This window comes from Yarrowia lipolytica, chromosome 1D (assembly GCF_001761485.1).
Source record: "Yarrowia lipolytica chromosome 1D, complete sequence".
Lineage (NCBI taxonomy): Eukaryota > Fungi > Ascomycota > Dipodascomycetes > Dipodascales > Yarrowia > Yarrowia lipolytica.
In genome coordinates this window covers 1,548,201-1,569,268 of record NC_090773.1, presented here as the reverse complement: position 1 = coordinate 1,569,268, position 21,068 = coordinate 1,548,201, and the positions used below count along the sequence as shown (strand labels likewise).

The window sequence follows — 21,068 nt, the reverse complement described above, 5'->3', positions numbered from 1 at the left end:
CATGTCAATGGATGGATCAACGGCTGCTTCACCACGTGCGCCCCAAATCGTGCCTGACGACGACAAGGGCCTGCCGTTTCTGAAGGGCCGCCGAGCTCATCCCATGGAGGGCAAGGTGGATCTTTTGGCAGACTACGAGAACCTCGACTCGGTGCGCCAAAAGTACAATGAGTGGGTGTACAATGAGGTGCCCCTAAACTCATACACGGTGTTTCGAATGGAGTATTCGACCCCAGACCATATGGACCGGTCGTCGAGAGTGCAGGTGGTGGGGCCTCTGGCCAAGGAGTGGATTGAACAACCCCCAGATAAGGTCATGAGGTACTACGCCGGTTCTTCTCTAGGTCCCTTCTTCAAGCTCACTTCGAAGGTGTTCCCTGGAAACCCCCTGAATGCGCTGTCCAAGCCCAAAAAGATGCTTATCTCCAAGCTCAACAAGAACGGTGACGATCTGTTGGAGGAGCTCATGGAGATGTACGATTCCAGTGCGACAGACATGACTGATTCTGAGCTCGAGCCTCCTTCAGACCCCCATTTGCCCTTGGATGCAAGAGAGGAGGAGGAGTCCGAGGAGTCTGACGTGGATCCCGATAGGTTTCTAAGCGCTCAAAGAAGGAAAAAGAGCTTCTTTGGACGCACAAAGTGGGACGAGGTGGGCTCTAGTTCGCGTGACAAATCAAAGACATTCAACCACAGTGTCAAGGAACACGGGTCTTTCCAGGGGTCGCGATTTTCTCGTGGTAGAACAACACCAGAGCTGCCTAGGAGAGGCACAGGTACGTTTTCCGACCAGCTCAACGCCCAGTCTTCTATTCCTTCTTCCAGAAGAAGAGGAACTTTTTTACGACGAGCAAGATCAAACTCAAAGGGAAAGGGGATCATGACAGATAGTGACTACGAGGAGGAAATGGATCTTCCAGATTGCATACCCGAAACAATCGACATGTCTGTACCCATTGTGAAACTTCCTGGATTTGGTTCTAGCAAACGAGAACATCCTTCTAGTCCACACACAGCTCCACCTGGTATCAAGGTCAGAGACTTTAGCGGCAATGCAGTGAACCACTCTAGCGAAAAGAAGAACGACAATAGTGACGATCCGGACGGTACATCTTACAGGGAACCTGTGGGTGTCATGTCTCAACAGCCCCATGGCTCTGCATTGCATTCTTTGAGAAAGTACAGTGGGCCCAACCACGAAGCCTCCTCCGATATCAAGAAGGAAAATGGCATTGGACCACTAGAGATGCCTCCAAAACTGCAACGTGCATCTACTGCACCCTACAATCTGGGCTCTGAGGGTCGTTCTTCCGCCTCAGACGTCCCTCTTTTTACCCAAACGTCGTCTCAAACGTCAGATACCTCCCATGCTGTTGGTTCGGTGGGCACGATCGATTCATTCCACTCGGCCGAATCGAGTTTGGCACCATTGGATGCCGTAGGCGAGACAAACATGTCTGATGCTGATAGCTTGTCCGAGGAGTTTGATTCAGATCTGGACGCAGACAATGAGCCTACACTCCGTGGCTATGACGTTTCGAAGAAAGACCACAAGGGCAAATCCATCTTGATGGCTCCCAATCGCGCAGATGTGCTCAAGGGAAAGGGGTTCCAGCAAGCTCCTGCGCCCTCATCTTTAACTTCTGCTTCCAAGGTGAAGTTTTCTGGTCCCAGTGGTCTCACACCCGGTCAAAAGCTGCGCTGGAAAGAAGAACAGAAGCTACCCGAGCTTCAGGAACAGGATAGTCTACCTGAGAACGTACAGTTGATGGACGGATCTGACGACTTTGGAAACAACGGCCAAATCTCCGATGCCACTGAAAAGGTGATTGATGATTCAAAGGTAGCTGAAGCTCCAGAGGGACCTGAAGGTCAAGAGCCTGATGAGGTCAAAGAAGACGGAGATCCTACTGTTCCACATACCGGTCTTCGTCATGGTAACGAACCGCGGGGTGCTGAAGTCATGACTCCTGCTACTATCGCCGCTGCCAATGCGGGACCTTCTCAGAGTGACTACTACCTTCAGTTTCAGGAAAACTTCATGAACCGGGCAAAGAATGTCGCTGGTAAGATGAAAGACAAGTCTTCGCGTACTCGAGACGCTACGGTCAAAAACTGGAGGTTTTTGAGAGAAAAATCCGCCGGAGAGATTGTGCGGATCGAGAAGATGTTAGTTATGGTCAAGACCAGTCCAGCTCTGCATCTACCTAAAGACTTCAACGAGACAGAAACAGGGGACACTCGAATGTTGGAACGATGGAGAGAGTACATTGTTGTTGCTCGAAGCACAGGTGACCCCTTGAACCCGATCTCGCTGCAATTCTATTCGTCCCGATCCATCAAGGCTGTTGAGAAGGTGACCAAGGGTAAGACTGGCGCCAAAATGTTTCTGACACTTGGCAAGCATGTCAATGTGTCGCTGTATTCATCTCTGGATAAGACCATCGCCCTGTGGTACACCAGCAAGCGTGAGACTGTCATCTACATTCTGCGGGCTCGCTCAGCCTACTCGTCCATTCGGTGGTTTGCATTCTTCTCCGAAATTCTGGGTGCCCGACGAGACAAGGACATGCATGTGCGAGTGCCTGATCTGGCTGTGGTTGTAACTGTTCGGGTCTCTTGGCGCAAGTTCCGACTTATCGACGAGTACATTTCTAGAAATCTTATGGCTGCCAAAAGAAAGTCAGGCCGAGGTGCTGTTCTCACCGCCAGAGCTCACCAATACATTACTGAGAAGGCGCTCAAGGCTCTGGCTGAAAACCCACGATTTAAAAGCACCATTGATGACTGGGTGAATAATAAGCGAGTCGGTCTTGGATGGCGTCGATACGACCGATTAGAGTGGGTCCAGGGCTTTGGAGAGCAGGAGTTGCATGGTTCCTGGGCCCTCAACCGAACGCACGACTTGGAGTTGCGTGTCAAAGAACATTACGGTGACAAAATCACAATCAAGGGAGAGGAGTTGGTGGAGCCCACCCCCATTGAGGGTCATCTGGTGCGTCTCAAGTCTTGGAATGGACAGCTAGGAGGCGCCTTCTCCTCCAAAAAGAACTCGTTCGGTAAGCTTCTTTACAAGAACCTGTACTTTTCCACCCATGACTACTTTCTTTTCTTTGCCAAGCCCGGCAATGCCATTCTTCCTCTTCCCGACGAAGATCTCAAATGCCAGGAAGCCTACAATGAGGAACAGCGGGAGTGGGTGTACGAGATTGCCCCGTTCAAGTCTGAGGAGGGCACCGGTGAGATGAAGGGCACTCCTATCATCAAGTGGCTCAAACCAGGTATCACCGAGTCGGAGTTTCAAAAGAAGGATTCCATTGCTCTGCACAACATGCAGAGACGGGCCGCTCAGATAATCAAGGCTGATGGGTTCATCAACCTCCTTGAAGTTGTCCAAGTTCGTGCTACCAAACGCCAGGAGGACATCGACGACAGTATTGGTAACGAAGACAACAATGTGGACTTTGACGGCTCTCGAATTCTCCATGGAAGCACGTCTCAGGGCCTGGGAGGAGAAGACGGCGAGGTTGATTCTTTCGACGAACACAAGACGTTTGAGTTGGTGATGGAAAACGGTCTTATCGTGCGTCTACAGGCCTACAACTCGCACTGTCGAAACTTGTGGGTCAACAAGCTCAGGGATCTCATTGCCTATTGGAAAGTGGTGGCCCAAAACCAGCTGCAAGTATCTGCCGACTTCCGAACAAACAACATGAAACGTCTCTACATTGACGATAAGTTAGATGCAGCTATTGGAGAGTCGTCTCCCAAGTGGGAAACCGCCCGTGCTTCAGCCTCTACTACGCTGTACAATGTTTCAGGTATCTCGTGGTCCCGTTCAATCATCATGAAGGGTATGCTGTACCATAAGACACGGACCCATGGCTCATTCAAGTTGTACTACGCGGTCCTGTGCCATGGACATCTCATTCTCTATGACGTTTACAGACGAACGCTCGGAGGTATCCCTATGGACAAGGTGGACTACGAGAGATTCAGAGACATCCCTCTCAAGGAGGCCTACGTGTACTCCGGCAACATTGCGGAGTCAGATATTCTGACCCGCGACGAAATGAGCGATCTCAGCTCGGACAAGGTGGTACCTCGCATGTACAAGGACGGGTGGAAGTCTGCCGAGAGTGAGACTCTGCGATGCATCATTTTGTGGTTCCCTCGAAAGAAGGCCGTGACTACAAATTCTGCCACCAAGCTGCGAACCGTCAATCGACTGGGTGTCAGTGGCCATCGGTACATTTTTGTGGCCCGTTCTCGACAGGAGAAGGAACAGTGGGTTATGGCACTGTCGCATGAAATCGAAAAGCTGGTGGAACCGGATTTTGCTGATATCAACATTGTTAATTAGGCCACTAGCATTATATTACTAATACTTTGATTATACAGCCGGCTTAGATACCGATTTGTATGTATCGGCACTCATGTAGAGAAGACTTTGTACCTGATCTTCTACCGTTTTTCACCTGTTTTACGCTTGTATTAAACTTAAAACATTTCTTACAGTCATCTATTGGATATTACTTGTACTTGAATGACTTGACACCACCACAGAACAGATGCTAACATTTACCATGGTGCCACCATACAACGCAATACCAGAAACATTATCGTGCACAATGCCGTGCAACACGTTTATCAAAAACTGTGCCAAACGCAGAAACAGTTTATGCAGCGTATTCGTACTTGTCCTGCTCGATTCGGGTCAGATACTCTCTCTCAATCAGATCGTCAATCACCTTTTTGATCTCGCCAATTTTGGGGTGGAACCGCTTCTTGGACTGCACAATGGTTTCCTGAACCAGCGCAGTATGCTTGAGAGTCTTTCGAGCCTTCATGACACGAACAATCGTGGCTTGCAAGAACCACTTTCGGTCCTCCTCGATTGCCTTCTTTGTCTCCTCAGCCTCAGCCTTAGCCTCCGTCTTGATGACTCCGTTGATGTTGATTCGGATCTTCTTGGACTTGAAGTCCTGGTTGAAGACGATTCGCGTCTCAGGCGTGAGCTCCACGTCCTTGGGGTCGCCAGACACACCCTCAACCAACAGAAACTTGGACTTGAGGATCAAGTGCAGAGAACCATGCAGGTATGTGTTGCTGAGACCGGTGATCTCCTGCAGATCGGCCACAGACAGAACATCGGCGTCGTTGTAGGCCAGAAGAATGGCAATCTGGTAGATGGAGGCTGTTACCGAATAGCCAATCTTGGAGCCCTTGGTGTGGATCTTGACATCGCCCTTGGTGAAGTTCCACAGCCACTTGAGCTTTCGGCCCTGGTGCTTTGCCTGATAGTACTGGGTGAACGCCTCGTACGTCTTGGTGAGGTCATTGGGCAGTCGGAAGCCGTCCTTGACGGAGGGCAGTGGCCAGCATCCCTCGGCAATGATGGTTGGCGAGAAGTCGACGAGATTGGCCTCTCCGCCTGAGGCAGCCGCGTCCTGTCGCTTCTGTTGTACTCGCTCCTTGAACTCCTCCTGCAGCTCGCCTGATACGGAAATGTCCTGGAACATTTTGTTGAGCTTGCCCGTGTACTCCATACCGCACTCGTTTTTGAGCTTGTTGACCATGGACCGCTCGGCATCGTCGGATGCAGACGAGTTGTAGACAAGACGTCGGGCCAGGTTACGAGTGTAATGCTTCTGGAAGGCGTCCTTTTCTTCCAGGAACCGGAAAATGACAATGGCGTTCTCGAGCTTCGCCTCGAGATCGAAGTCCTCGGTGGTCTTGGTGGTCTTCTTAAGTAGCGTGTTGCAGTAGGAAGCCAGCAGCTCTGGGGTTTTGGAGTCGCGGGACTTGTTGCTAGGCGAATCTGGAGTGGCAATAGCGTTCTTGTTGATGAAGGCCAAACATGCAGCGTCCAGAACCTTGTGCAACGATGTGTGATTGCTGAAGGCCACCTCCACCAGATGCACGTAGCGCTCGTAGACACCAATGAGTGTGTCGACGTAAGTCGAAGCGTCGACGGTGCCAGTGAGGTCCTTGGCCAGCTGTTTGACAGCATTCTCTCCTTCCTGTTTAACGTAGGACTCGAAAACGGGCAGAATAGGGTCCAAGGCGCCGTCCACCTTGCTCAGCAGTACGTGCACACGTCGAATGTCGTCCTCTCGGTAGCCCTGGAGCAGTGAGCCAAACTCGGATCGGATGACCTCTGCGTGGTCGGCGATGAGACACTCGTGGCAGGTCTCAATCACCCGCTGCTCGGAAGACGGATGCAGGTAGACGTCAACTCGGCCCTTCTCTTCCGCCAGACGCTGCTCAGCCTTGCGGTTGTAGTCGACCACAGTGTTCTCTTGGAGGAACAGGGCGGACTCCTTGGTGTAGTAGTCCTTGGTGTGCTGGATGAAAGGATGCAGGAAGGCCTGCTCGTAGACCTGCAGGTTAACCCGCTTGATGTCAAGCTGGTCCAGACCCAATGACACCAACGAGTACACGACCTTTCGGATGTCGATGGTGCCCGTAGATTCGCCGTTTCGCAGCCGGGTGAACTGCTCCAGCAGGGCATCAATGACCTTCTTCTCCAGGGGATCGAAGAAGCACTCCTTCCAGGCACACAAACACATGGTGTTGACGTCCACCACGTTCTTGCGACCGTCGTCTCTCTCTCGCTTGACCCAGTGTCGGTTCAGGTAGTTGAAAATGTGGTTGATGTACTGCGCACCCACCGTGTACTTGTCCCAGCACTTGATGTAGTACAGCAGCAGGTTGCCACCGCTCATGGGCTGGGCCTCAGCCTCCAGCGAGCTGAGATGCGATTCCAGAAAGCCCTTGAGCTTGTAGTACAGGTCTGCGCCAATCAGCTGGGCGCCCCGCGTGCTTGATCCGACTCCTCCTCTGCTGGCCAGACTCACGCTTCGGTTGCTGTCTCGCGAAACGCAGTAGTTGTGGATCGCCGAGTACAGGTTCATGTACATCTGCGATGACAGCCCTGCGCCGTGTGCCAGGTCATCCCGGAGCACCTGGCCCACGCCGTCCTCAATGTACTTCCAGGTGGCGTCGATATCATCGGCGCGGGGAAGTGGTGGTGTGTTTACCATGGTGTTTTTTCTCTGCGGTTGTCGTGGCGTCTTTTTGCAAAAAGCTGTACCTTGTGTGTCTTGTTTTCACTCGTTGCGTCCACTGCCGTGTCACCTGATGCTCGATTCGAAATAGGTGATTGTTTCTAGGCGTAATTGCCAGGTGTAACGGGAGACAGATGGATGGTGAGAGAAGGTGTCTAAGTGTGGTGCGTTAGAGCATATAGCCTTCTGCTTGATGTGTGGGTCTATCTATGTGTGTGACCCAATACCCTAATAAGCTTCCTGTTCTGGGGCTTACTCAGCTGTTAGGACACGCCACTGTAAACAGCTACAGTACTTGTAGCTACCATATACCAACCCATCTACAGTATATATAACGATATTTGTAGCTAAACAAGATCAGATGAAGCATTGACAGACAGAAAAGACGACCAAAACCGGTCCATGGAAAATCCACTCCACCCAAGACTACAAAAACCCCTTTCAATTGCCCGGCCTGTTCTTGTACTTGTATGTACTTGTACATACTTGTATTACACACAATTAAAGGGGTGTGAAGGTACTCTTAGTAAGCAGAGGTCGAAGCTCGTACAGGGGAACGTACCAACATGTATTTACTGTACGTGTTGTACTTAGCATACAAGTACACCTGTGCTCGTATAGTAGTGAATGTCTATCTAAAAGGACTAGCTAGCTACTACTACCGGTACTGTAATGGTATGTGCTGTACTGGTACATGAAGTACCTGCAGAACACTCTCTATTATCTGTATCTGTATTAGTGGAATGCTGGTTAAATGGGAAAGTGTATATGCCATGTCTTGTGATGTGCCGAGAGCTGTGTCTAGTCTAGTTCTGCTTGTCTCCAGCAACACGCTCTACCAGACGGAAGATACTAATGCTAAAAGTGGAGACCCACGAAAAGAGAATCATGAGCAGAAACGCAACCAGACCCTTCTGCCGTGAACACATGGCGTAGTTGTAGGGCATAGGGTCCGGGTCACTGAGATCGTGGTCGGTACGACAGACCCACCGTTTGTCGCACATGGTGTTAAATGCAAGAGCCGTATTTGCGGATGAGAAAATAATAAATAAGAGATCCAACATGATGAGTCGGATCTTGGAGCCGGCATCTCGAAGACCCAGAGGCTTGCCCGAGTACTCGTCGTACGTAATGTACACAATGTACACCAGTGCAATGGACTGCACCACAATGGCCATAATCGTCGACGGCTGCTGGGGAATGGATATCGGCGTGTTATTCTTCGAATGCACAAAGACAGATGCAGATAGAGACAGAGCCACGCATGACAGAGAGAACATGATGGTTCGGAACGTCAGAGGCACGTAGGGGTCGTTGAGCAAGATGACGTAGAACTTTGGTTTCCACGATTGCCGCGACTTCTCGGACACAAACTCCCGGAAGTTGAGATCCGCGCCTCGTTTGTATTTGTCGTCGTCCTCAATGTTTCGGAACAAGCTGATGAAGCCCTTGAGCTTTCGTTTCAGGAACCACGACGTGGATCCCAATTGGCCTTGGTCGTCGCCGCCGTACTTTGACTCAAAGTCGTACTGGCCCTCCAGCTCCGACACATCCACAATCTCTTCATTGCCCAGAACGTCTCGTCGAATGACCTTGTTAGCAAAAGTGCCCCATTCATAATGGGGGTTGGTTTCCACGTATCTGTTTTTGGACTCGCCCTGCACGTACTTGAGTCGGTGGTGGCGGAAAATGTGGGTATGCAGTTTTAGCGGGGCCACCAGCACTCCCTGCAGGGGCCGTAGAGCTGTGGTTTGTGGTGAAGCAAAGTTGAAAGAGGAAGTGGGCAGACGCCGTCTCCAATTCAGAGTGGGTGCCGCACCCTCACCGTTGTCCACGTCGGAAATGGCCTTGTCCGAGTCTCCCTCGGCAATCTCCGTGATACGGTCACTGTCGTTTTGGAAGGAGTTGGAGTTGTTGACCTGCGGTGAGAGTTCCTGGTCGCCAATATCTTCGATGAGCCACACCGGGATGGTACTTGCCACATGTTTGTAGTTGGTTTCGTACTGTTGCGACCTCGAAGACGACGACGTGTTTCTTCGAGACGATACTCCGGTGGTGCCCCCTGAAATCGCTCTGGAGCGAGGCTTGGAGGGCGGCGACGAGTAGGTTGGAAACGGGATCTCACCGCTAGACGATGCGCCCATGGGTCCCGACGGCATGTGTGACGTTGGGTGGGTTTGCGTGTCCGTGTATGTTAATGCTGAGGTGTTGGATTGCGAGGAGGTTGGAGCAGGCGTGTAGGAAGCCGACACAGCTGCGGGAAAGTCGGGCTGGTCGTGTATTTGTTGCTCCTCGCTGGTTTTCATCTTCTTGTTGGCGGCTGGAGGGGGTGGTTCATCGACGGTATCAAAAGAACCACCTTGACTTGTCTGTTTACCACCGTCTGAAGCCTCCACCGGAATGTCATGAGGGCCGTAGTCGTGGGAGGGCATGGCCGAGAGGAGAGTGTAGCTGGGTCGGTATTGTTGTCGGGTTCCTCTCCTTTGATCAACAATGTGATGATTTTTCTTTTATCTCAAAGCAAGCCTGTCTCAAGAGGTCCGCCTCTTGTTTTTTTTTTTTTTTGTCTGTTCTTTCTGTAGGTGTTTTTAAAACAGTTAGGGTCAGATGTTTGGAACCGTTTTGGGTTGAAGCTAGACGAGATTAAGGTGTTTCTAGCCAAGCTTCCTGCGTTATGTGGAGGAGGAAGGGAGAGCTGTTCAAAAGGTGTTGCTGGGGGTGGAAGAGGGAGATCGGCGGACCCTGGGGTCTGGATACGTGTGATCAGGGCCCACAAGCCGTTTTTGCCCGCAATTTGCCCACAAAAACCGCCCGAAACGCGTCCGTTGACGTCCTTGTATGTCCTCGCTTGCCCTCCCCTACTCGTCATTTATGGTCTTCCTTGCTGGTGCATTTGACTGGTGTTGCATATACCTCTCTCCGATTGCGCCGCACTGTCGGCAGTACCTACAGTACATTGGCTACGAGTGGCTACGATACTGAGACAGTCGTCTGAGAGTCCTTATCTTCTTGTAGCTGCGGTCTCCAACTGCCTTGGTAGCCTCTCAAAGTGTTGACGATAAAATCTGGCTAGCGTTATCTGTGCTGTACATACTAAATATAGCCTGTACTGTAGATGTACAAGTATCGTAATCTCGCTACTGTACGTGTAGAAGAGCGCTAAAATGAGGGAATATACCCCAGCTTTGGTAACACCAAGTACCGGTATACGCACTCATATATACTCACACCGCCCCCACCCTGTAATCTCTGTTGCTAATGCATCCACCCTATGGGTTTGAGGTCTGACAGCAAGGTACTGTAATTGGGTTGCCAGGATGACTGACGCTGCTAAGACTACCCAACAGGATACGACTATTGGTACTGTACTGGTACAAGTACTTGGTATAGTGTAGCAACATATCATTTTGTCTCTGCTTACAAGTCCATAACCACCATTGTCGTCTCAGCTAATCTCTCAATTTGCCCATAAAAAGACCAATCTGACATCTCGCTAAAACTTCCCCTGCGTCCATAGTCTACCGCCTCGGGGTGCATTTGGAAATGAGTAACGGGACCACGAGCATGTACGAGTGCGAGTACGTACATTATCGGCTCGAGACATTTCCCACCGTCACTCGTTCTCGTGCACCTTGCAATGGCAGGTGGAACTATCAAGTGACAGCTGACAGATGACAGGCATTGTTGATCAATTGATCAGCGAGCTAAGGTGAGGTCAAACGGAGTCAAGTGAGTTCAACGTGATTGCAAACACCCGAGCTCAATAGACTTGAGTTCGAGTGCAAGGAAGTTTTTATCGAGAGGCTTGCAAAACCATCCATCACAAGTCGCTGGCATTCGCCTTTGGGGGGTATCACGTGACTTAATAGACCCGCGATTGTAGCAAAAAAGTACGGCGACTCGTACGGGCACCGGCTTGTAGACCTCTTCTCTTGGACGGTTTACACACTTGGGCGAGCCAACGCTCCTTTACCCTCACTTTACCCTCACTTTACCCTCACTTTACCCTCACTTTACCCTCACTTTACCCTCACTATACCCTCGCCGCTACTTTATCCTCGCACTTTACTTGTACCTTAATGGACCCTTTCCGTGGTGCTTATAGATGATGTCTGTAGTGGTTGCCTTGCTCGTCGAGGATGATATTTCGCAGATACTCGTGGATCACCACCATTACATAAGCGTGTCTCAGTCAAAAGATGACCCCTGAAAAACTTCACCGAATTCGTACATTCGGACATTGCTGAAAATGCGGGCGGTGCTTGTAGGACGCATCCATAGTGGCAAACGTAGGTGCGCTTAGTCTTGAAGTGAGACTCTCAGTAAAGCACCTGTGGCATTTTTGAACCATGTTGTGTGAGACTGCGAAAGCGAATCAGGCAGTCTCTCGATTGCTATATAGAAATGGCACATGTGCGAGTGAATAAAAGTGCTTTATGATCTCATACAAGTATTTGTACAGTATGTCATTTCCTCCTTCCCCTCCCCCTCACTATTTCACCTCTTCCACCTCACCTATCTGACGCAGCCAATCGTTATTAGCTTTTAGCAATGTGATGGCATGTCCGGATCGCAATTGGACGTGGTGTAACTGTGGGCGCGACTTTAGTTGGCTTTTATACTTGGGGTTTTGACGAAGGTCCCCCTAGGGTCGGTCAAAGAGCATGATTCATTCTCACTGTGAAGAGAACCGTACCCGACCGCGAAAGACCAAATATGGCCTCGCGTGACATGCGACACCCGTCTACAACCGTCGCGTCCACTAGACCCGTCCACCGGGCTATGCTGTCCAGTGGCAACTCGGTGGTGAAGGTCCCAAAATTTCATCTCAACTTAAAATGAACTGGCGTGGACTGATTCGAAAAAAGTCGCAGGAGCTCTATCAGGACGACGAGTGCACGCATGTGCGATTCTCAACGCGTTTCCAGCTCTTGATGCACCCTCTATTCCTCAACTAATCCAGATCATCCACTTCCCCAACCCGAAACCACTCCTTATCATCTCCAAATCAGATCCACCTTAACCATGCACCCGGAATTCAGCCTTCTCCCACATCAATGTCTTGTTTGCAGAGCTGTGGGTCCGGTTGAGGCGCAGGCTGGGAAAAACGCAGTTGGTAAATCGAAAATAGACAGCCAAAGTATCCGTCTCGGCCCGTATGCGGATCCAAAACCGCCCCAACACACCTTCAAAAACGCCACCCATCTTTGAATACCAAAACACGCGGGCATATAAAGTTGGATGCATCTTCGCTTAGGTTACCAAAGTGTATATTTTTATTCATTGCGTTTGACCGTCTCGTCGAACTCGTCTCCAACAACAGCTTCGCATCCACCATGAAGCTCGTGTTCACACCCCTGACCGCACGGCGGGCAATGGTCTACTGTGTGCAGACCTCGGTCACACCCCCGGCGTCGCAGACCCCTCGACTCGACGACAAGCTGGTCAAGAAGTTTGGCACCGTGTGGAAGCAGTTTGAGAGCTCGGAAACGGGGTGGAAAAAACAGATTGTTTTCTGGACCAACAAGATGCTCGAGCAAATACCCTATGAGGAGTGGGGCCTCAAGTCGATCCCCCGACAGTCGGCGGTTTTGCGTCGTCTCAAGCAGATCGAGGCCAAGGACGAAAAGGAGCTGTTTGAAAAGAACGAAAAGCTACCTGTGGCAGAACAGCTGCCCGTGGTGCAACTGGAGGACATTGCTAAGAAGCACCACGAGGAGCTGCTCAAGGTGCCGCTGGTGTTCCCCAACCACCTGTCGACCCCGGATCAGGCCAAAGCCCAGCTGCTCAAGCTTGCTATCGACGGAGCCAAACATCACAGAAAGTACATGATCTGGTGCGCCATTGGAGCTCCACTGACGCTGCCCGTGGCGCTGCTGCCCGTGCTACCCAACCTGCCCGGATTCTACCTTGTTTTCCGATGCTGGTCGCACTGGAAGGCCCTGGAGGGTGCCAACCACCTCAAACATCTCATCGAGGACAATCATTTGGAGTTTGTGTCCTCCGAACAGGTCTTTGACGCCTACAACAAGGCTGAAGACACTCACGTGCTTAAGAACGTGGCAAAACTGGCCGAGGAAGACGGGGTTGCCCCTGCCACTCCGACCTCCAACGAGACGGTGGAGAACTCTCTGCTCGTGGACAACACCAGCATTGACCATATCGTGGAGACGGTACAGCTTCCTGATCTCGCGGCAGAACTCAAACGGGCCCGACGACAGGTCGTCTACAACATTGACAAGGAGATCAAGAAGCGGGAGCAGAAATAGACATGTTAGATACTGGTATAGATAATTAGACGATGGTATTGTTAGGTGGTAGCCGCCGAAAAGGTGCGGGAGTTCCTCAAGTAACTCTCCCGCTCAAAGGTTTACCACACATACAGGTGATTGTGACCGATCACTATTCACAGTCGACTCTCATACGACCATTCATCAGCTTTGACCGAGACCAGTTCTTTCGTTAGCTGCTGCACATTTTATCCGCAGCTGGCAATTGTTGTGCACATACGACTTCGTCATTCGGTTACGCACAACCAGTTCATTTGATTATTATACGTTCTTACTCATAGCTACAAACTTCCAAGTCGTTACATCTACTCCAACACCCTTCCACATTACATGAGCCAACCTCTTCAGCTCATATCAACATCCCCATCGGCATCCTTGGTCTTGGCTGCACTTCGCTTCTCCTCGACCCAGGTTTCAATCTCCAACTTCAGCTCGTCGTTGGGCAGTACGTCCTCCAGCTTGAGAGGCGCTCGGTTGAAGGGGTCCTTGGGATCGGACAGAAGATGCGACTTGATGGTAGCCAGGTCAATATTGATCTTGGACGACGGCAGGATCACAGGGTTGGTCATCAGTGTGTACATGAGAGGATCCAGGTACTCGTCGGGGATATCTCCCAGGTCCTGCTCGTCCTCCTCGTCCTGAGCAGCCACCTCCGAGGCTTTGTCTCGAAGTGCCACAATCTGATCCAGGTACTCTCTAGGCATAAGGTTGAAACGCGAGATGAGCTCAATAGCACGTGTGAAGTTTGCCGGGTCAAACGATCGGCCGTCTCGAGCCACAGCCTGGATAAACGCGTCCTGCTTGTGCAGGTTGTAGTAAGCCTTGGAAAGCTTGACCAGCAGATCCTTGGGGTCGAAGCCGTACTTTAGCATGTTTTTGACCTTGAGATCACGACATCGAGGGCCAACCAGCGCCTTGAGGTTGTGGTTCATCATGGCAGCTAGTCGGTCGACGATTTCGGGCGATACAAACGACTTGGGGACAGCCTGGGTGAACAAATCAAGAAGCTTCATGTTCTTGTTGGTGAGAGGCATCCACCCCTTGATGTTGCGCTCGGCTGTCTTGAACTTCTTCTGCAGCTCCTGGGCGTGAGTGGAGTTCTTCTCTTCCTCGGTCATGGCAGCCAGTTCCGCCTCAATCTGCCGAATCTCCGTGAGACTGCTGACCGACTCATCCATGAGATAGGTGACATCGTTGAGCAGCAGCGCCACAAACCGCACAAAGAAGTCAATGTTGTCATGGGATTCCTTTTCCAGCCGCTTCTGATAGTTGACATTGTTCCAGATAGACTCGATGATCTGCGACACATAGTACCGAATGTTAAACTTGTCGTAGAACTGAGTATGTGCTCCAGTCTGCTCAAACTCGATATAGATGTTCATGAGCGAATGCATAAGCGACTCCAGTGCCAGTTTCTGCGAGTTGAATGTAGACACCAAGAAGCCATCATTCTGGTTGTAGATGGGCTGGGTGCCGCAAAACAACATCTCTACAATCTTGCTCTTCTGATGTGGGTTCTTGATCACGTCCGAGTGTCGCAGAAAGACCACTCCAAAGGTGACGAGAGCAGAAACGTCCACCAAGGGAGACAACATGGCCAGAATGGTGTTGTGACGACACATGACGTTTACAATGCCAACAGGACCCTCGATTAGGTACTCGGGGAGGTAAGCAATAGGTCCCGTGTTCTCTCCAGTGTACAGGGGCAGAGTAACTTCGCCACCCAGGGGATAAGTGTGAGAGGGGTCCAGAACTCGGATGAGATAATGCATTTGGAAAATAGCAAACTGCAGCACCTGGACACACACGTCCTGCTCGGAGATGACGGCCAGAATGGCTGCTCGCTGGGCCGCCAAAGAACCCACCATCTTCTCCACCTTCTGTAGCTGCATGTTCACTGCTCCCCGTTGAGCCTCGGGAACATTGGCATACTGGATCCGCGAGTTGTCAAGGTAGTCTCTAACCTGGTCATGGTGCTCCTTGAGACGTGTCACCTGCTGCTGGGCACCTCCAAAACCGTAGTATAGGTATCCGGCGGTGAGGAAAAACACATGGGAAATGAAGTTAGGAGCCAGGTCTTTCTTATCGGCATTCTTTTCGTCTCCGTAGTACTCTGCGGCCTCGGTGGAGTCGGCGTGGATCTTGGTCTCCTCGGAAATGTCAATTACCGCGTTTTTGGTTCGGCTGTAGTAGTCAATGTCAATCTTGTCAATCTTGGAACAGGCGTTATCGACAAACGGGTCTGCCAGTTTGAGCAACACAAAAAATATGTTGAGCAGAAAGCCGTCAGAAGATGTGGTGCCTTCTTGCAGTCGAGTGGCTCGTCTTCTGTGGTTGCACTTGAGCACGCGGCCAAAGTACTGCAGAATACAGTCTCGTGCCTGTGGAGACGCCCGCACAATCTTGTCGACAATCTGGAACAGCTGGTCCTGCACGATTCGCGACTCGGCTCGCACTCCGTTGGCGGCGTTGCCACGGGGATCCATCATTTGCTCAGGAGTACCGATGGGGAAGAAGGTGAGAGCGGTAGAACCATGCAAAGGAGAAATGGCAAAAACGGGGCCGAGACCATGGGGGTTCTTCTCAATGTCTGCGGGTTTTTCGTCGTTGGTGCCACTTTCGACAAAGCCTTCAATTTCGGGCACAGCAGAAGCAAACAGCTTGTTGCTGAACAGGTGCGACACAAAGTAGAGAGCAGCGGTGGCCGACTGGGAGGCGTCCTGATTGGCGCTGAGAATCAGCCCGTTGACGTCCTGCAGAATCTTGCCCGCAACAGAGCCCATGTCTCCGTCGGTCTGGGCACGTGAGAAGATCTCGTCCACGAACTCCCACGACAATGAGCCGTTCTGTGACAGTTTCAGCACCTCCATAATGCCTTGGGCCTGCTCGTACATGTCTGGAACAGACACAAACAGCAGTCCATATCGGGTGGTCATTTCCATAATATTTCTGACCAGCTCTTTCTTGGGCTCTACATCGACAGCGTCCGTGCCAGCCTTGTTGAGCACTGCCAAGTCTTTCTTGGCCCGCAGAAAGCTCTCCATGAGATAGTTGAAGACTGCCTTGGATCCTGTGAGGTGGCTGAAGAGCGCATCTTCGAGATTGTCTCTGGAGAGCGCCACGGGCTTGTTTTCCGACTCCAGTTCCTCCTTGACCGATGCAAGTTGCGTGCATCGCTGCTTGTCTCGCACTGTGATTCGCAGAATGCTTTCAATTGCGTCCTGCTCGTACTGCTGGAACGGCACGGTCAGCGAAGCCGAGGGAGCTGGAGCTGGTCGTGGTGCAGCGGATTTTGGGGTCGATGTGCCTGTGGCGGCAGAAGCAGCGGCCTTGGGCACAATCTTGATCTTGGGTTTGATCGCAGGTGTGCTTTTGGGCTCATCCTTCTTCACTTCCTTCACCTCCTTCACCTCCTTCTTCACCTCCTCCTTAGGTGTCCCCTCTGCCTTCCTGGACTCGGAAGGACCAGGAGAGGGACTGGAAGCTCCTCCTCCTAGACGAGCTAGACGCTTGAGACGAATCTGTGTTAGCACGGCTGTACTTTCGGTTCATCGTTCTCCATTTCTTTTTCACTCACTTCTTCTGCTGATGACATGGTGTTGATCCAGATGATGAATTGCCACACTTGTCTCAATCTGAAAGTTAGTACTGTAGGGTGCAGTTGGGACATGTCTGGCGTGCGATATTAGGTAATCTCCAAGCACGAATACTGTGGAGTTAGAGACAGCAGCGAATAGAAGCTCCACGGGGCCTAACTCGAGCGATTTAGTACACTGGTGTCACCTTCAATTGAACGCACCTATGTTTTTCGGTCGTTTTTTTGCCACCGTGTTTACCGATTTCGTACGAGCTTCTTCTCATCAGGCCGAAGTACCACGAGTGTACTACTACTGTAAGAACTAAGTAGTTATTGGCACTTCTCAAGTACTTTCTGTACTAATTTACAACCTTGATGGAACTGAGAAAGCCCTTGGCGGAAAGCCTTGCTATGAGCTGAAGAAATACCGGTACTCTACGCTATGGGTGCCCAGAATGCACATACAGTAAAATAGCCAGCTCGTGGTCCACTCGTATCGGCTGTACAGTACATACAATAAATATAATACAATAGATTCTCGCACATGAATGCAAGGGTCCTCAATATTTCACCAAACCAGCTTATCCGGGACCTTAACTCTATGCACAGGGACTCAGTGGTAAGAACAGCAGCAGCAGGCCGCCTCCCTAATGTATATACTGTACTTGGAGAATATAATAGTTTTGCAAAAAAACAATCTATAACGTATACCCTGAGTGTGGGACTCGATAATTGATTTTAGATCCGGAACATTTTTCAACATGTCGTAACTTCTACGCTCTTGTGGTGCAACACTACATGTAGTTCTTATAGAATCATCCTGTATATATTGTTCTCCCAATGACTTGTACTGATACAAGTATGTACAGTATGTACTGTACTTATAGTCTGTCGTCCACATAGATTGTCCTCGTATGTACTGTATCTGACGTATACACGGATCATAATTATTAGTCCGCGTCCCCTGCTGTTATGTAGAGTATGCGTTTGTGTTGAGGAGCGTTCGATGCTACAGTGTCCATGTAACTTTGAATCCATCCTTCTCTCTATATATGTGGTCTTGACAGCCCGCGCCCAACCTCACAACCTCGCAACCTCGCTTTCTGACTGCCTTCTCACTACGACCGACACCCTTCCAGAGTCAGACATGGCAAACTCAACATCATGTCGTGGCATGAACTTTAACGTTGACGGTTACGACTGGTCAATCAGACCAAAAACCGTGTGAGATTGAGCTCATTGGAGTCAGATATCTGCTTGTGTAATCGGCTACTTGTGGGTCCACTCTTTCGCTTTTCATTTCCGGTCAGTGCCGTATCCTTTGAGCTCTTCTTTCTCTATCGTATTTGTGCCGCCATTCTCTGTCTTCTCTCTCATTCTTACTGACTACTCATCAGAAAACAACATTGAAAAATACCGATTTCCCCGACACGTGACAGGCCAGTCCAGCGCAAACGACCAGTCAATTGTATCTTGGACGAATCCACTACTAAAAAACCACGCCCGCCAGCCATCCAGCCTCCCGACTCCTCTATGGCCGTGTGGAACTTGCACTTGGCTACGACACCTACAGTTCCCGGTTTGTTTCTCTCACCCCACACATAAGCTTTGGGGATACCTGAGCTACACCCAATTCTAATTTTCACTTTCATCACCAACAAAAAATGCCCCTCGACGACGCGCTCAAACGGGCTCTCGCCACGCCGCAATCGCGTCTGTTGGTACTTAAAATCGAGAAGCAGCTGCAACAATTCCTCGATGCACAGAAAAATGCCTCGCTGCTGCCCCCCACGGCGCCCGTGGCCCAACAACAGCAACACAAGCCGCCGTCCCTGACCCTCGACTCGATGAACTCGTTCAACCGGCTGCTCACTCACCGCATCGCCGAGTACTACGGCCTGGACCACGTCGTCGTTGACGGACACGCTGTCAAAATCTTCTATCGCGAAAAACGACCCCAGGTCATGGCGTTGGCTGACATTGATGTGTCTGGCGTCGACCCTGAGGGACCTCGAGTCGGAAGAGGCGGCAATGGAGGCGGATACCACACCAACGTCAACAATTCAGGCGGCAATCCCGGTAACAGCGGTGCTGGAGGACCCCCTGGCTCGGCTGGATCGCTGGGAGGCAATGCTTCTGCGTCGTCGTCCGTGTCGTCGCTGACAAACAACATGTCGGCCTTGACGCTGGAGCCCGACCAGGCGTTGAAATCCGCTCTTGTGACCATCTCTGCGCGAAACCACGTGCTCAAGATAGAGCAGAGTATCCTTAGTCTGGTTGCAACCTCCACAGAGGAAGGTACGCCTGCTGACCCCAAAAACGAAGGCACACCCGAAGTCACTAATAATGCAGAGGATGAACCGTCATCGTTTCAGTCCCCATCTCCATTGCCAAACCTGCCATCCCACGTGACGGTTGAGGGACCCACACCGTACCACCGGCTGCTCATCTACAAGCTGGTGCAGTACTACAACTTCACCTACGACGTGGACGAGAAGACGCACAAAATCACAATCTACCGCCCTACAGTAACGCCGCAGCTGCCCCGGCCCATGGAAGCTTTCCTACAGCAGCCACGCGAGGGGGACTGGCCCCCCATCACACTGCGAGATGGTGCTGTCGTGTGTGGCCTGTTGCGTAAGTCTCTGATGGAGCCCAAGTCAAGAATGTTGATTGTGAGGGTTGAAAATGATATTCTCGCGTATTTGACTGCGGTTGTAAACACTAATGTGCCCTCCGCCAACAGTGATGGAGCTACCCCCAACGACAATACTGTTGCTGATGCCGCTGATGGCGCTTCTAACGATGATACTACCGAAACCAAACCAGCCATTCCCACGGGACCAGCTTCTGGACCTGACAGCGCTGCTTCTGCGCCACCGCTCATTCTCGCGGGACTCAACTCGTTCAACCGGCTGTTGGCACACAACGTTGCTGTTTATTACGGTCTGGCACACACCACCACATCCCAGGAGGTAATTGTGATTGAAATCGAGCCTGGCAGGGAGCCGCGACGCGCCATCCCCCTTGGTTCGATCCCGATGGAGGAACTGGCGTGGGCTGGAGCTGCCGCTGCCGCTGCCGCTGCCGCTGCTGCATCCAGTGCACCCTCCAACGGTCCTCCTCTGCGGCTTATGCGTCGAAACTCGCCGCGAAACAACTCGCCTGCAGCTGAGGAGTGGGCCAATGGTTCGGGTTCCAGTCCCGGAGCTTCAGGGTCGCCAGGCCCCGAGGCCAGCACGTCCACGTCGCTTGAGGAGCGAGAACAGGCATACCAAAAGGCCCGGGAACGCATTTTCAAGGACGTGGACGACGAGTATGCATCCGACGAGACGTACGAGAGCCGTGGTAACAACAATATGAACCGACGGGGTGGAGGAAGAGGAGGTAGAGGAGGACGAGGGGGCCGAGGAGGCTACGGAGGCTACAACAGGTATGCAGGAGGACACATGAATGGAGCAGCAGTAGCGGCAGGGGGAGCCAACAATCCCAACAATGGCGGAATGATGCCATGGATGATGTACCCACCGCCTCATGGAATGCCTCCCATGATTCCACATATGGGCCACATGCCTCCTATGATGACGCAACATATGCCCCACCAAGCTCACATGGGCCACCATGCACACGCACACGCACAGCACATGCACGGTCAACACATGCCGCCCATGATGCCCCCGCCACCGGAGTACTACGGCTACCCTGTCTACGGCTACCACTCGCCAATGGGGTACAGCCCCATGCATTCGCCTGGCCCCGACGGCTCCTCTGAACGCGAAGAGGAGCCCGAACCTGTACAAAATGGAGACGCGAAATAGACAATAGACTAACGACTTAATGATGCAATTGAGCTTACCGTGAGTGCGAAGCTCCAATACGAACGAGAAGTAAACTGATGAGGAGATGTATCATGTAGGTGAAGAGAAATTGCGATTTCCCATGGCTTCCAGATCCAACCACACCTTGTAGATCGCTAGCGTGCGTTGGTTGGTACTTGTACAAGTGAGAGTGTTTCATATAACCCCATGTAAACGGTGTTAAGTGGTATTTTCCATAGATACATTCCCTATCACGCTGTAACCTGTCCATATGATGAGCTCGTCCAAACATAATAGAAATTCTGGTGTTTAG

The 21,068-nt window shown here is 51.4% G+C and overlaps 7 protein-coding genes across 7 annotated transcripts; 4 read left to right on the top strand and 3 right to left on the bottom strand.

The window, feature by feature from the left end:
* Window position 1: 1 nt before the first annotated feature.
* On the top strand, window positions 2-4,363 carry YALI1_D15692g (uncharacterized protein; the record flags this gene model as incomplete). Its single annotated transcript, XM_502749.2, has 1 exon — window positions 2-4,363. One exon carries the CDS (start codon window positions 2-4, stop codon window positions 4,361-4,363), a length of 4,362 nt encoding a protein of 1,453 aa, XP_502749.2.
* A 316-nt stretch (window positions 4,364-4,679) lies between these two features.
* YALI1_D15622g (uncharacterized protein) lies at window positions 4,680-7,046 on the bottom strand (the record flags this gene model as incomplete). The annotated part of the gene is made up of 1 exon (XM_502748.3): window positions 4,680-7,046. One exon carries the CDS (start codon window positions 7,044-7,046, stop codon window positions 4,680-4,682), a length of 2,367 nt encoding a protein of 788 aa, XP_502748.1.
* An 830-nt stretch (window positions 7,047-7,876) lies between these two features.
* YALI1_D15597g (uncharacterized protein) lies at window positions 7,877-9,502 on the bottom strand (the record flags this gene model as incomplete). The annotated part of the gene is made up of 1 exon (XM_502747.3): window positions 7,877-9,502. The coding sequence occupies one exon, from the start codon at window positions 9,500-9,502 to the stop codon at window positions 7,877-7,879; it is 1,626 nt and encodes a 541-aa protein (XP_502747.3).
* A 2,904-nt stretch (window positions 9,503-12,406) lies between these two features.
* Window positions 12,407-13,339, top strand: YALI1_D15568g (uncharacterized protein; the record flags this gene model as incomplete). The annotated part of the gene is made up of 1 exon (XM_502746.3): window positions 12,407-13,339. One exon carries the CDS (start codon window positions 12,407-12,409, stop codon window positions 13,337-13,339), a length of 933 nt encoding a protein of 310 aa, XP_502746.3.
* A 32-nt stretch (window positions 13,340-13,371) lies between these two features.
* On the top strand, window positions 13,372-13,618 carry YALI1_D15557g (uncharacterized protein; the record flags this gene model as incomplete). The annotated part of the gene is made up of 2 exons (XM_068282686.1): window positions 13,372-13,481; window positions 13,525-13,618. 2 exons carry the CDS (start codon window positions 13,372-13,374, stop codon window positions 13,616-13,618), a joined length of 204 nt encoding a protein of 67 aa, XP_068138787.1.
* Window positions 13,619-13,704: 86 nt separating this feature from the next.
* YALI1_D15523g (uncharacterized protein) lies at window positions 13,705-16,955 on the bottom strand (the record flags this gene model as incomplete). The annotated part of the gene is made up of 2 exons (XM_502745.3): window positions 13,705-16,881; window positions 16,938-16,955. The coding sequence occupies 2 exons, from the start codon at window positions 16,953-16,955 to the stop codon at window positions 13,705-13,707; spliced, it is 3,195 nt and encodes a 1,064-aa protein (XP_502745.3).
* A 1,646-nt stretch (window positions 16,956-18,601) lies between these two features.
* On the top strand, window positions 18,602-20,755 carry YALI1_D15506g (uncharacterized protein; the record flags this gene model as incomplete). The annotated part of the gene is made up of 1 exon (XM_502744.3): window positions 18,602-20,755. One exon carries the CDS (start codon window positions 18,602-18,604, stop codon window positions 20,753-20,755), a length of 2,154 nt encoding a protein of 717 aa, XP_502744.3.
* Between the last annotated feature and the right edge of the window lie 313 nt (window positions 20,756-21,068).